The 14,126-nt window shown below is 52.0% G+C and overlaps 1 protein-coding gene across 1 annotated transcript in view; it reads left to right on the top strand.

Annotated features, from left to right (window-relative positions):
• CCDC33 (coiled-coil domain containing 33) overlaps nucleotides 1-13,449 on the top strand; it is a 97,955-nt gene extending 84,506 nt beyond the window's left edge. Inside the window, exons 12-19 of the mRNA XM_070418467.1 lie at nucleotides 7,946-8,111; nucleotides 8,389-8,477; nucleotides 8,671-8,799; nucleotides 8,892-8,983; nucleotides 9,907-10,072; nucleotides 11,886-11,972; nucleotides 12,341-12,454; nucleotides 13,291-13,449. Coding sequence (XP_070274568.1) covers nucleotides 7,946-8,111; nucleotides 8,389-8,477; nucleotides 8,671-8,799; nucleotides 8,892-8,983; nucleotides 9,907-10,072; nucleotides 11,886-11,972; nucleotides 12,341-12,454; nucleotides 13,291-13,398 — 951 coding nt within the window. The 3' untranslated portion in view covers nucleotides 13,399-13,449. The remainder of the gene's footprint in view (nucleotides 1-7,945; nucleotides 8,112-8,388; nucleotides 8,478-8,670; nucleotides 8,800-8,891; nucleotides 8,984-9,906; nucleotides 10,073-11,885; nucleotides 11,973-12,340; nucleotides 12,455-13,290) is intronic.
• Nucleotides 13,450-14,126: the final 677 nt, after the last annotated feature.

Here is a 14,126-nt window from a genome sequence, read left to right as displayed (position 1 = left end):
CCAATAGCCTTCTGTCTTACTTAGCTGCTATCCCTGCTGGTTTTCACAGCCAGGTGTTGTGGGGACTCCTCTTCCTGGCACTGGTGCTTCAGGCAGGGGAGCCTGGTGTGGGGCTGCGACCTGTTTCTCCTCAGGGGGACCTCTGCACCCAAGATATACCTCCTGATTCATAATTGCCACACCATGGGTGTGGGACCTTCTTGTTCCACATCTTCTCCCCTCCTATAAGTCTCCAGTGGCTTCTTCATTATATCCTTAGTTATAGACGTTTTATTTAGCTAGGCATGAAGTGGTTCTCAAGAGTGGTTGCTCTCTAATTTTGGTGTAGTCATAGGAGGGTGCAAGCAAAACATTTACCTACTTTGCCATCTTGGCTGGAAGTAAGTCCTTCTCTCCTTTTTTCAAAAACCTTTTTTGCCCACCCCAGCTGGTTTGGCCCAGTGGATAGAGTGTCGCATGCAGACTGAAGGGTCCCAGGTTCGATTCTGGCCAAGAGCACTACCTGGGTTGCAGGCTCGATCCCCAGTAAGGGATGTGCAGGAGGCAGCCAATCAATGATTCTCATCATTGATGTTTCTATCTCTCTCTCCCTCTCACTTCCTCTCTAAAATCAATAAAAATATACATTTTTAAAAACCAAACAAACATTTTTTGCCTGACCAGTGTGGCTCAATGGTTGAGCATCAACCCGTGAACCAGGAGGTCACAGTTCAATTCCCAGTCAGGACACATACCTGGGTTTTGGGCTCAATCCCCAATAGGGAATGTGGGAGGCATCCGATAGATGATTCTCTCTCATCATTGATGTTTCTATCTCTCTCTCTCCCCCTCTCTCATCCTCTCTCTGAAATCAATAAAAACAGCTCTAGCCAGTTTTTCTCAGTAGATAGAGCATCAGCCCGTGGACTGAAAGGTCCAGGGTTCAATTCCAGACAAGGCCATGTACCCATTACAGCTTGATCCCTGGCCCTGGTCAGCGCGCATGCAGGAGGCAACCAATTGATGTGTCTGTCTCACACTGATGTTTCTCTCTCTGTGTCTCTCCTCCTCCCTTTCACTCTCTAAAAATCAATGGAAAAATATCCTCGGGTGAGGATTAACAAAAAAATTAAATAATAAAATAATAAAAACATATTTTTAAAAAACCTTTTTAGTTATAAAACATAATCCACATGGAAAAATTGCATTGAACATAAAAATAAAACACAACACAACCAAGTTATTATAAAACAACCAAGTTATGATAAAACAAATTCATGTACCAGTGGGGTCCCTTGGCCTGGCCTGTGGGATCGGGCCAAAACCGGCTCTCCGACATCCCCTGAGGGGTCCTGGATTGCGAGAGGGTGCAGGCCAGGCCAAGGTACCCCACCGGTGCATGATCAGGGCCCGGGAGGGACTCGGGAGGTTGGCCAGCCAGGGAGGGGAGGGGAGGGTTCCAGGGTGTGTCTGGCCCATCTCGCTCAGTCCCAATTGGCCGGACCCCAGCAGCAAGCTAACCTACCAATCGGAGCGTCTTCCCCCTGGTGGTCAGTGCATGTCATAGCAAGCAGTTGAGCTGCCTTAGCATATCATTAGCACATTATGCTTTGATTGGTTGAATGGACAACCAAACACTTAGCATATTAGCTTTTATTATATAGGATATCCATGAAACCACTACCTAGGTCAAGAAATAAAACATCACCAGTGCCTGGAAGCTCCTCACACCCCTCCTTTCCTAGACAAGATCACTGTGTCATCTTACTGTATTGCTTTGCTTCTTTATACTGTCATCACCTAAGTCAGTGGTCGGCAAACTGCGGCTCGTGAGCCAAATATGGCTCTTTGGCCCCTTGAGTGTGGCTCTTCCACAAAATACTGACTTCTGCGCATGGGCCACGAAGTTTCAATCGCACTGTACATGCGCGCCGCATGTGGTATTTTGTGGAAGAGCCACACTCAAGGGGCCAAAGAGCCGCATGTGGCTTGTGAGCCGCCGTTTGCCGACCACTGAATAAGTGTACTTCCCTAATCACTATGGCCTAATAGTCCCTGTTGTTACCTTTAAAAGACATCATACCATGTGCATTATTTTGTGTATGGTTCTTTTGCTCAACTTTATGTGTGAGATTCATCTGTGTGGTTATTTGGTGCTGTGGTCCCTCCTTTTTATGACTGTGTAGTATTCCACTGTATGGGTCCCCATCTGTCCCTTATCTCTGTCCAATAATTCCTCACTATCTTGCCAGCTCTTTAATATTTTTAAGTGTGTAGTTTTTATTTTGTATCCAGGTTTTAGGTTATCTCTGAGGTTGAGAGTTCTATATTACCCGATGTGCTATTCCCCAACATGGAAGGCCATTGTCCCTCCATTTTGAAGCTCTGCTTTCCAGCCTGATTTAGCCCTTTTTCTCCCATGTCTCTGACAATTGTCCTGATCTTGAAGACTCCTCTCCCACTACCACCCTCCCTTTGTCCTTAAGCCCATTCCCCCTGCAACTCTACATTTCCCTTAACTATGGAAAATCTCCTCCATCCCAAGGCTTCACTCACACCTCTGAGGGCTGCCCTCCCACCCCTCCATCTTGGATCTCCAGCCCGAGAATCTCTTCAAGCTTGACCGCCATCAACTGCCTGTGGCCACCTGCACCTGGAGGCCACACAAGCACCTCACACTCAACATGCCCCTCCCCTCCCCAAGCCAGCACCTTCTCCCCATCACTTCCTGCATGTACTTCCTCGCTCACAAGACCCAAGATTCTCCTCCTTCTCCTCACTCTTCTCCCTCCTGCAGCTCCTGCCCTCATCTTCGTGCCCATTGCCTTTACCTAAGCAGGTCCCATGATGTGTCACCTTGCCTGCTGCTCTTGGCCTCCATTCCCCCCATTTATTCTCTGTGTTAAACAACCAGAGAGGTCTTGTCACATGCACCCCCTGCCCCCAGCTTAGACCCTTCAATGGTCAGTCCAAGCTCCTGAGACTGACCTTCAAGGCCCTCTTCTGTCTTCCCTCACACCTCTCCAGCCATACTCCTACCCCTCTTCCCTGCATCCTGCTCTCCAGAAATTTGCCTGTTTTGTTCCTCATTACACATTCTCTCACCTCCCTGCCTTTGCCACAGTGTCTTCTCTGCCCAGAGAGCCTTCTCCCTACCCCAGGTAACACCTACTCATCTATAAAGAGTCAGCTCAGATTATGACCTCCTCCAGGAAGCCTTCCTGGACACCAGGATGGGTTAAGAGCCTTCTCTGAACTCTCCTCTGATACAGGTACTTCTTGCCATCTTCTCAGTGTAGAGAGGAGACCACTATAGGCAGAGACCATATGGGCTCCTTTGTGCTTCATGGCCCCAGCATGGCACAGACCTGGCCCACAGTGGTGCTCAGCAAGTGTGGTCAGGTGTTCACTGATCTGCTTCTAGCCTGGGCTTTCTAACTTGTCTTCATGACCTTGGGCTCACTGCTGAGAGCTGGGTCCTTGTGGGGTATCAGAGAGTGAGGGGATGCAGTGGGCACTCAGGGTCAGGCATAAGTAAAGTCAGTGCCCTGAGGATGTGCTAGCCCAAGCAGGCTGGGAACTGGGGGAAGGAGGAAGCAGGCAGAGGGGCAAGACCATGACAGGAAATCTGAGACACGGTGTCCTGTGTGTTCTCAAGGCTGGACTGTGACGCAGAATGTGGCCCTGAGTGGGGAGCCCAGCCAGGCTGCTTGCATAGGTCAGGCTGCAGCTTCTCAGCTCAGCTGTGCTGCCCAAGGTTTCCACTCTGCTATGAGGGTGGGCAAAACTGGGGAAGGAGGACAGGCCTGCCAGGCTACCTCTCTGGGTCCCGTGGACAGAGAAAACTGGCCAGGGTAGAGACTGAGGAGGATAAGCCGGGACCAGGTCCCTCTCCATCTTCCTGGAAAGACCTCATGCTCAGAGAGCAGCCAGGCTGGGGTGGCACAGGGGCCTGGGAAGGTCTATAGAGTTATTGTCCAAGGAGTGGAGTCCAGAAGAAGCCATGATCCTTCCTCCAGCAGGGCCCATCTGGCTGAGGAGAGGACACCCACTTTATCTGGGCCTCAGCTTTCTTCATCTGTCAAGAGGGGATGTTAACAAAAGAGCTTTGCTCACCCCTGGGACTTCTGGGATGAAGAACAATGGGATCCTAGAAAAAGATGAACCCTGAATGAGAAGGGGGTGATCAGATTCACAGAGTAGACAGAGGGCCTGGCAACCCCTTCCCCTGGGACTCCCTCCATGCACACACACACTATCAGTCCTCATGTGATTAAAAATATCTGGCCCAGCTGGAGTCGACCTATGAACCAGGAGGTCACAGTTTGATTCCAGGTCAGGGCACATGCCTGGGTTGCAGGCTCGATCACCAGTGTGGGGCGTGCAGGAGACAGCCGATCAATGATTCTCTCATCAATGATGTTTCTGTCTCTTTCTCTCTCTCCCTCTTCCTGTCCATTTGAAAGCAATAAAAAGATATTTAAAAATTTTTTCTGGATAGAATATAAAAGGACAAATTAGGTTTTAGGAATGCAGAAGTGGAGGTATGAAGGGAGAAATAAGAGTGTGGGAAGGGAAGGGCTGGGTCAGTGTGCATGAGGGGGAAGCTTGTACGAGTTTTTATATGCCAGGCTTTGCATCTGATCCAAACCTCAGGAATTTACTCTGAACCACAGCCATAGAGATCCCAGCCCTCCACCAGCACACACATAGACTAAGGTGCCCGGACTGCAGCGTCCAGCAGGGTTCTTCCTTGCCTAAGCCCCTCTGCCCCCTCCCCTACTGTGGGCAGGCCTCACCTGAAGAGGAAGCTGGTGAGACAGCAATGGGATCAGGCTGGCTTATTCAAATCTGCTGTTTTCACACTGTGCTGGGCCAGGTGCAGGCCGGGACAGTGAGATGAGCTACACCTACCTCTTCTGACACAGAGAGGCCTGGGCACATTTGGCTCCTTGAAGAGCAGACAGGGGACCTCCTTCTTTCACCTTTGCCCCAAGGCAATCTTGGCCTCAGGGACAAAAAGCAGAATGGGGCCTCAGGACATCAGATGGACATTGGTACCTACACTGGCCACCTCCTCCATCAGCGCCCCTTAATTTCTGTAGACAGATTCAGTCAGTCATTCTTCCCTCTGGGTGAGGCCCCAGCCTTCCTCAATCAAGTAGATGCAAAGAGCACAGGTTTTGGAGCGGAGTCTGAGTTCCAGTGCCAGCTCCACATTTGCGGCAGTGTGACCTTACGTCACTGAACCAGCGTGAGTCTCAGGATGTTCTGAGGCATCGTGCCAGCGCTCAACAACTATCAGCGTGCCCACCTGCTCGTTTTCAGAAGGGCCTGGCCGGAGGCATCGCTGAATCCACCCAGCCCCCCAGGATCAAACTGGGAGGAGGCCTCTCAGGGTACAGAGGCTGCAGTGAGGGCCCAGGAGCAGCACCCACAGAAGCATTCACAGCTCAGAGCTGAGAAGAGCCCATTGTTGCAGAGAGTTGAGGGGATCCCCAGAGGAGGGCTGCTGTGTGGAGCTTCATGCACTTAACCAAACTTGAGCCAGGATTTCATTTATTTTTTAATTCATTAAATGTTTTTAATTTGTTTATGTGAAGTACAGCACACATTCAGACAAATGCACAAAACATAAGTGTATTCGCTGTGTTGAATTATTACAAAATACATAGCAAATGCTCAATGAGGGTCAAGAGGTACAACACGCCAGCACCCTCAAAGCTCCCTGGTGCCTCCCCAAATGGATCTCATACCCTGACTTCTAATTTTATAGCTTACATTTGTCTATTTTTTAACCAAATCTACATGGAATCATTGAGTAGGTGTTTTGTGTTTGACTTCTTTTTTGTGCTATATTTGAGAGATGTTTCCATGTGGTTTCATGTAGCTGATGTTGGCTCATTGTTATTGCTGTGTAGTATTCCACTGTGTGACTATCTCACCATTCTACTGTGAGGGGCATTTGTGTCGTGTCCAGTTAAGGGTTATTACAAATAAGGCTGGTAGCAATGCTCTTACCTCTGCTTCTAGATGCATTCACACTTGCATGTTTATTGGGTATATACTCAGGAATACAATTGCTACATCATAGGCTTTGCATGTGTTCAACATTAATAGTATCCAGTATCCAAGCAATTCTCCAAAGTGATAAGTAAGGCAGCCAGGAAAAAGAGGAAGGGGTCTGACCTGCTGATAAAGCGGCCACAGAACAGAAATAGGGTTGGATAGGAATGGATACCTCCAGGTCCTACCTGCCCTGGCAAGGCCCTGTGCCAGCCTCCCCACACACTCTGACTCTGAGCCCTGCAGCACCTGTGTTTATCCCGTCTGAGGAATCCGAGGCTCATACAGGAAGGGGCCTGTCTCAGTTCACTCAGTGAGTCAGTGGCCACGCTGGGCTGTGCCCAGGGCCTGACCACAAAGCCCTGTGTGGGCTCTGGGCTGGCTCCTAATTAACGGGCTGTCTGAGGGCACCCTGTGGGCAGATCTGGAAGAGCCAAGACCTGGAACTCGACTGGAGCAGGTGCTGGAGAAATGGGCCCGGCCCTGGCACTGGTTAGAGGGAATCCAGCCAAAAGCCTAGACAGCAGCAGGTGACAAGTGGTGTCTGATGAACCCCTGCTGTCCAGGAGCCTCTCACCAAGAAGCCAGTGGCCCAGCCTGCAGCTGGTGGTTGGCAGTGGTTGGGAGCTGGGCCTCGTCCCCAGTCAGCATGAGGCCTAGGTGGAAACTGAGTGCAGAACTCTGCTTCTGGGAGACTTGGGACCCTGGCCGTTTTAGGAGCCCCACCTCCATGTGCAAGTCCTCCACAGTCCCTGGGAGGCCAAGCAACCAGGGCTTAACAAACTCCTGCTGTCTTCACCCGCTCCTCCCCCAGCCGAGCACCCACCTCCTCCCCTTCTATGGCCCTTTCTGGCTTCATGTTTTGGGTCCCTATTATATCTTGTGCTGTTTGGATTTAAGAAACTCCCTTTATAAAACTTTTTCTAAGTAACAAGAGGGACTTTCTAATTATGAAATCAATGCATGTAAATATAGCTTAGTAATTCTCCTATCCACCCAGAAGGTCAGACATAAATAATTTCCCCACATTGAGATCACACTGATGATTCTTTTTAGTAGCCTATTGCATCACTTCTCAACATACTGGGATGTTTCCATGTCGGAGCCTCATGGCAGGATTGCACAGCACTTAGAACACAGATTCAAGTGCCACTGGAGTCTGTGAGCTGAAGTGTGGGTTTCAGACCTTGGCTCTGCCACTCAGTTTTGCAACTGACCCAGTTAGTTGCCCATCTGGGCCTTGGTTTCCTTGTCGGTAAAATGAGGATGATAACAGTACCGACCCCCATTGGCTTGTTGTGAGGACAACTGAGAGAAGCCCTCCTCCTAACCTGGAATGTAGTGAAGCTCAATGAGTGCCAGACATTAAGATTTTTGTTACTCTTAAGCTAACAACAGAGCCTGGCATCCTGGCCCCAGATCTTGGAGCTGGATCTCCCAGGCCTACTTTCCTGACCCCTAAGCTGGCTGGGGTACTGGTGCCTGCGGTCAGTTCCCAAGTGGCAGTCAGTGGAGTTTCTGAGAGGTTCTCCCTGGGTTCTCAGTGACATGAGGAAGGACAGGAATTAGAAAAGAGGGGAAGGAGCAGGGAGAAGCCAGAGAAGTAGCCCTGGGAACCTGGTTCCAGGACCTGTCGAGTCTCTATCACTCACAATCTTCCCCACCTGGTGTCTGAGCCCTGGGTCCCCCCAGCTGGCATCACGGGAAGAGGCATGACCTCTGGGAGAGAACCCGAGGGCGACTTGTCTCACATGGTGCAGATCAAATTATAGCCACCCCTCGGAGGAGTTGCTAAGAGTTGAGGGCATGCTGTCCATCGGCCTTGGGGTTGACCCACTGACTCTTAAGTGTGGGTACAGATGTGGGCCGGAGGCTCAGCTCTGAGCACTGGGATCCACAGGAGATAAACAGCTACCGACAGGCCATACAGACGATGGCTGAGGACATCCTGTCGCTGCGGAAACACGCCAGGGTCCTGGAGGCAGAGAACCGCATGCTGAGGAACCACCTGATCCAGGAGGAAATGGAGGAGGAGCAGGACAATGCTGACAAGACCCAGAAGCTGAGTGAGGGCATAAAGGCCACCAAGGGAGTCCGGGTGCCCGCCTGATCCTCGGCTCTGAATTGTGGGACAGGGCGGTGGGGACCTTTCCCAGGTGTTCATGTTACTGGACACGGGCTGATAGGAGGCAGCTGGGCCCTCTCCATAGTGGGAAGCAGGGAATCCAGTCCTGTCTCAAGCCTCAGGGCTGAGAGACACCCGCCCTCACCCCCAAACTGTGCTGATTGGAGCTGGAAGATGCTTCCTGCCTGAGCCTTCTCTCCCCATGCCCCCACCACCAGTGTCCATGAGGCAGAAACTGCTGCTGAGTGAGCTGGACACGAAGAAACTGAGGGACACGGTGCAGCAGCTGCAGAATGAGCTGATTCGAGTGAGCTGGGGCAGAGAGCATGGGGAGCGAGGGTGGGAATCTGTGGAGAAGTGTCTGGGAGCAGAAGGAAGAAGGGCCTAGAGGGAGGGGAGCCAGCACAGTGGAGAACTCAGCAGAGGGGCTGGGGTGAGCCCTCTAGGCCAAGGGTACCACCAGGCACTCCTTCCCGCTTGCCCCCGTCCCCCACCATCAGAAGAATGATCGAGAGAAGGAGCTGCTTCTGTACCAGACTCAGCAGCCACAGGCTGCGCTCCTGAAGCGGCCACAGGACAAGCTGCAAAAGATGAAGGCTCTGGAGGAGACCGTGCGGCACCAGGAGAAGGCAGGTGCAGGGGGGAAGGCTGCCAGGGGCCGGCCACGGAGGGAATGTGTGGAGCCCCCAGCCCAGGCCAGCCTCTGCACTCTGCTCCCCAGGTGATTGAGAAGATGGAGGGGTTGCTGAAGAACAAGCTTCAGGAGAGGAGCGAGCCCCTGCCCAACAGGCTGCAGGGAAAGCCCGGCAGGGGTGAGCTGCTCCCCCGGAGTCATCCAGGCCCTGGAGTTCTTCCCTCCCAGAGCTTCCCAGTTCCAGGAGTTCCTCCCAATCGTGGCCGATGGTGGGACACCCCTATTCACAGGCCCTTGCACTCTCTTCTCCCAGGAAACCCACAGGACACAGAGTATAAGCCAGGCTAGAAAGACGTAGGGGAGAACCCTGCTGACCAGAGTAGCAGAGAGGGGCTACCCGGAAAGTTTCCAATTTCTTAACTCCAGGATCCTTCAAATTACGTCCTCCCCTCCCATGTTTGCAGAATCTGCTTCTATATAAAACAAACAAAATGCTTTGGTTAAGTCAATGATTTGTTTTTTCCATCGATGTTAACCAAAGCCACCTAGAACTACCATTTAGAGGTAGCTCTGGTGAGCAGGAGAGAATCAGGTCACACCTAGCAGGCGAGCCCAAGCAGATTTCCCTGTGCCTGTCTGGGCCGCCTCACCAGAGACCCCTGTGAGCCCAGCCAGCATTCAGCCTTTACTGCGTGGGACTGGGAGTGGGGGGTGTGCTTCTGAAGGCCTTTAGAAAACAATGAAAGTAGGGCTCCCCTTTCAGGCCCTGAGGTCACCCGGGAGTAGGATGAGAAACAAGAAGGCAGCTTCAGGACCAAGGAAATGACCATACCAAGAGCAGAGAAGGGAGGAAAGACAGAAGGATGAAGAGCTAGACCTAGGACAAATGGCAGGGGAGTGATTAGAGAGAACGGTGGGAACAGATTCTAAAGAGTTGAGAATAATGGTCTGAGGAGTGTGGGCCTGATCCCACTGGTAGTGGGGAGCCATTAAAGGCTTGGGAGCAGAGGAGGGGCAGAATGGAGCAAAATGCTGAAGCAGATCAGGCCAGGGACGTGGAGACAGGAAAGCCCACCTCATGAGCATCTGTGGCCATCTCCGTCTTCCCCATGCTCTCATCCTCAGGACTTCCCCAGGATCCCACAGGAGAGAACCTGCCTGTTGACCTTTACTCAGCGCTGCTGGCAGAGAACTCGAGGCTGCGGGCAGAGCTGGACAAGAGCCGCCAACAGTCGGCCCCCATCATTCTGCAGCAGCAGGCCCTGCCGGTAAGAGCCACCAGCACAGGCTTGGCCTGGGTCTGCCTGTGCAGGTCAGCAGGTGCCCGGCCATCACCTAGTACAACCCAAGTCAAAGACTAAGACCAGAAGTGGGGCTTCCCAGTGTCTCCTGGAGTGCCAGCCCTCAGGCCTTGCTCTTTCTCCTTGGGGGACACACATGGGTCTGAAAGCTTCACCTGGACCCTTACCTAGCTTCCTGGGAGAAAGCACCCCTAACTGGCCCTTGATCTCTGACTCCTTTTGCCACCTGGCTGGCCTGCCTTGAACTCCACACAGACCTGTCAGAAACTCCAGTCTGAAGCACTTCCTGGGACTGGTACAGCCTTGGAGAGTCCTTTTCCCCTACCCCAGATGGGCCCTGGGGAGTTGGGAGCAGGAGACCTGGCAGAGGGGCTTTGAGAGACAGATGGCCCAGGCCCCTCCAAGTGCACAGAAACCCTGCCTGCACAGGTGGGTGCCCAGGCTCCAGACATGCCCTGGCCCCACTCCACATTTGAGGCTGCTATAGGGGCCCTGCTTTATGTAAACCCAGAGACAGGCCATTTGAGTTACAGGAGGTGAGTTCTGTTTGAAAGCATTCCTGAAGTATGGACATCTAGGGAAAGCGCTGGGGACAGTGGAGCCCTTGTTTCACAGATTCTTCACTTCACAAAAACTCCCAGTTCAAGATTCCAGTCTATGCACCAATGGGCACTCCCTCATGCATTTTACATTTAAAAATTGATGTGCAGCCCTGGTCAATGTGGCTCAGTTGGTTGGAGTATCATCCTGTGCACTTATTCCCAGTCAGGCCACATTCCTAGGTTGTGGGTTCAATCTCCAGTCAGGGTGTGTAATGGAAGCAACCAATCGATCTCTCTCTCTCTCTCTCTCTCTCCCTTCCTCTCTCTAAAATCGATAAAAAATATCCTCAGGTGAGGATTAAAAATAATAAATAATCTATAATAATAAAAGCATAATATGCTAATTAGGCCAGACAACCAAACAACCTTCCAGATGTCCTTCTGGATGACCTTCCAGAACCACCAGTGGGCGGAGGGTGGGGCCAGCAAGCCTGCGCTGTCAAGCCAGCCATGGCAGTCCTGGCGCCACACCTTCCTCAGAGGCAGGGGTGGGGGGGACAAGGGGTGGCACAGTCCCAGAGCCTCCATAGAGGCCAGATGGGGCGCAACTGCAGTGCCTCAACCTCCCACGGCCCCTCCCCTGGCCAGCCTGACCCCAGATCGCCCCCTCCACCAGTGGGGGGGGGGGGGGGGTCAGTGCTAAGGAGCAGTGAGCCTGGCTTCTGGTGAGTGAGCAGCACTCCCCCCTCCCCACTTCCCCCAGCCAGAAGCCAGAAGCCAGGCTCAGGGCTGGCGTGAGCCTCTCCTATCTCTGGGGGCAGACAGGCAGTAAGGAGTGAGGGTTTCTGGACTGCAAGAGCCTAGACTTTGAAAGAGATGTCTGAGTGCTGGTGTAGGCCCGATCCCCAAGGGGTCCTGGACTGCGAGAGGCCACAGGCTGGGCTGAGGGACCCCGCCCCCCACCAGTGCACAAATTTCATGCACCGGGCCTCTAATAATAATTATTATTATTATTATTATTAATTATTATTATTAATAATAATTATTATTATTATTATAAAATTGATGTGCAAAAGCCATATACCCAAAATCTGTGGGAAGAAGAGCTGTGAAAAAAGCACATGCCACATCAGGTCTGAACTTCAGGAAAAGGCTTTAACCCTTGTCTGAGGTTCTACATCAGAGAGCTGATTTTGGCCTCAGCTGGGGCCATGTGTGAGTTTCTGCTTTGGCCACAGGATCTTCTTACCAACACTTCAGACAAGATTAACCTCCTGGCCAAGCTGGAACAAGCTCAGAACCGGATCCTATCCCTGGAAAGCCAGGTAGGTGAGGCAAAGGAGTTGGTCAGACTGGGAAGGCTCACCACTTGGCCCATGACCAGGGTTGGAGCTTGGTATGTGAGCAGGGTCAGGCTCAATCTATGACCAGAGTCAAGGATCAGTGTGGACTCACAGTCAGGGTTCAGGATGATGTTGGAACTCAAAGAAGATCCATCTGTGTCTTAGCCAGACTGACTTGGCCTCTCTGTACCCAGCCCTGCCACCCACGGTCTCTTGGGGAAGCAGCAAGCTCAGATTGCCCAGGGCTTTGCTTTCTGCCCAGAGAATAGGCTCAAGCTCTGGTTGTCTCAGATCTCAGGGATGGGCCCTGCTACCTAGAGGTTCCCCATCTGTCCTTCCCATGGTGGCAGTTAGAGGACTCAGCTCGACGCTGGGGACGAGAGAAGCAGGACTTGGCCACACAGCTGCAAGAGCAAGAGAACGGCTTGGGTCACCCTTCAAACTTCATCATCGCAGACCAGCCTGTGAGTGATCCCTCTGTAAGAGCTCCCTGGGGTTCGGGCGGTAGAGCTGGCAACTTCTACCTGGAGTCACTGGGCCATGAAAAAAACTGTCCAGGGGAGCCAGCTCCCTAGCTGGAATTCAGAGGACCTAGGTTCAGCTTCTACTCTCTTACCAACAGAAGAAGCCCTGGCCTTGTCTCAATTCCTCACCTGTATAAGGGGAATAGAAAACCTTGTCAGAACTAGCCCCTCCCCCATGGTGATGGTGAGAATCAAAAGGGAGAGAGCTGTGGATGAAGTGTCTACACAAGCACTCCTGGAATGCTCTGGGACTGGCTGTACTTTAGGACTGGATTTACTCATGAGCAAAGTACACATGGCCATCACCCAACTCCATAGTGCCTAAGACTGTCCCATGAGCACACCCTTCTTGGGCAACTGCAATGCTGCAGACCTGCCAGGGATAGGAACATGTTGCCAGAAACATTGCAGATTCCTAAAAACAAATAGACCTGCTCACAACTGTCCCTCAAGCTCAGCCTGGGCCACCCAGCCCCCAGAGCAAAACCCCTGATTGCTCCTGCTCTTGAGCCATCAGTACTCAGCTCAATTCCAGGCTCCTGGCCAGGTCTGAAGAAGATGGGGGAACTGACAGGGAACATAGGGATTCCTTTGCAAATTCACCTGCTGGGCTCCCGGAGAAATTGGATACAACCTGCTATGGTTAAATGAGTTTGGAAATCTTTGGGAAATCATGGCCCTCTAAGACATGGCTTGCCAGGCAAGCTGCATTTGAATGGGCCCCGTGCTCCTCGAGGCAAGGGCAAACTCACTTCATCTTGCTTTGCACAATGCAGAACTCCTCAACCCATGCCAAGGACTATAGCCGACCCTCAAAACTGGACCCCTTAATGCCCAGCTCAGAGACGAAGGTCATCAAGCCCTCAAACTCCCAGCAGACCTGAGTCCCAACAGACCTGAGAACTGGAGCAGCTTCCTCACTGTGTGCTGGGGTTTTTGACCATATCCTCAAAATGACTTTATTAAATGCTGTAAGTCAGTGAGCATCTGCCTCTTTCCTGGAGCAGGGCAGGCTGGAGGTGCCCAGATTCCTCCTCCCAGACCCCATTCTGGGCCGGGGCCCTCAGCTGCAGTGAAATAGTCTTCTGCCTCTCATCTGTGGAGAGCCGAAGGCCAGAGTGGACCCAGGAGGGTGGGGAGAAAAGTCCTTCCAAAGCAGAAAGTCTCCAACAGTGGAGCCAAGGAAACAAGCTTCTTCCAGGTTTCTGGAAGAAGTGAGACCACCAGAGACCAACTCTGTTAGGAGATGTGAGAGAGGGTGGGATTTCCACCTGCCCCCAAATATCTACCATAACTAAAATCCCTTCAAATTTAGTTTACCTGTTTCTTGGGAAGGGAGACACTTGAAGTCTGCCTGTGGCAATCAGTTATAATAGTGTGGCATGCCCCATCAATGTAGCCAGGGACAGGAAAGCAGATGGGACTAAAGGAAGGAGTCCTCCCCAGAAAGGAGCCCTGGGTTCTCACTACAAGCATGCAATGTGACCTTGGGTCACTCAAGCAACCTCTCTAGGCTTCATTTTCCCCATCCATCCCAAGCAGAGCTTGACCTCTCTGATGGTAAGACCCTTTCCAGCTATAACATTTCTGAGTCAAAAAATGACTCAAGCCA

The sequence above is a fragment of the Myotis yumanensis genome, unplaced genomic scaffold, assembly GCF_028538775.1.
Source record: "Myotis yumanensis isolate MYYU_CA2020_CCGP unplaced genomic scaffold, mMyoYum1.0.hap1 SCAF_1, whole genome shotgun sequence".
In the NCBI taxonomy this organism is placed as follows: domain Eukaryota; kingdom Metazoa; phylum Chordata; class Mammalia; order Chiroptera; family Vespertilionidae; genus Myotis; species Myotis yumanensis.
The sequence above is the reverse complement of the archived record's forward strand: the minus strand, read 5'-3'. Positions and strand labels throughout refer to the sequence as shown.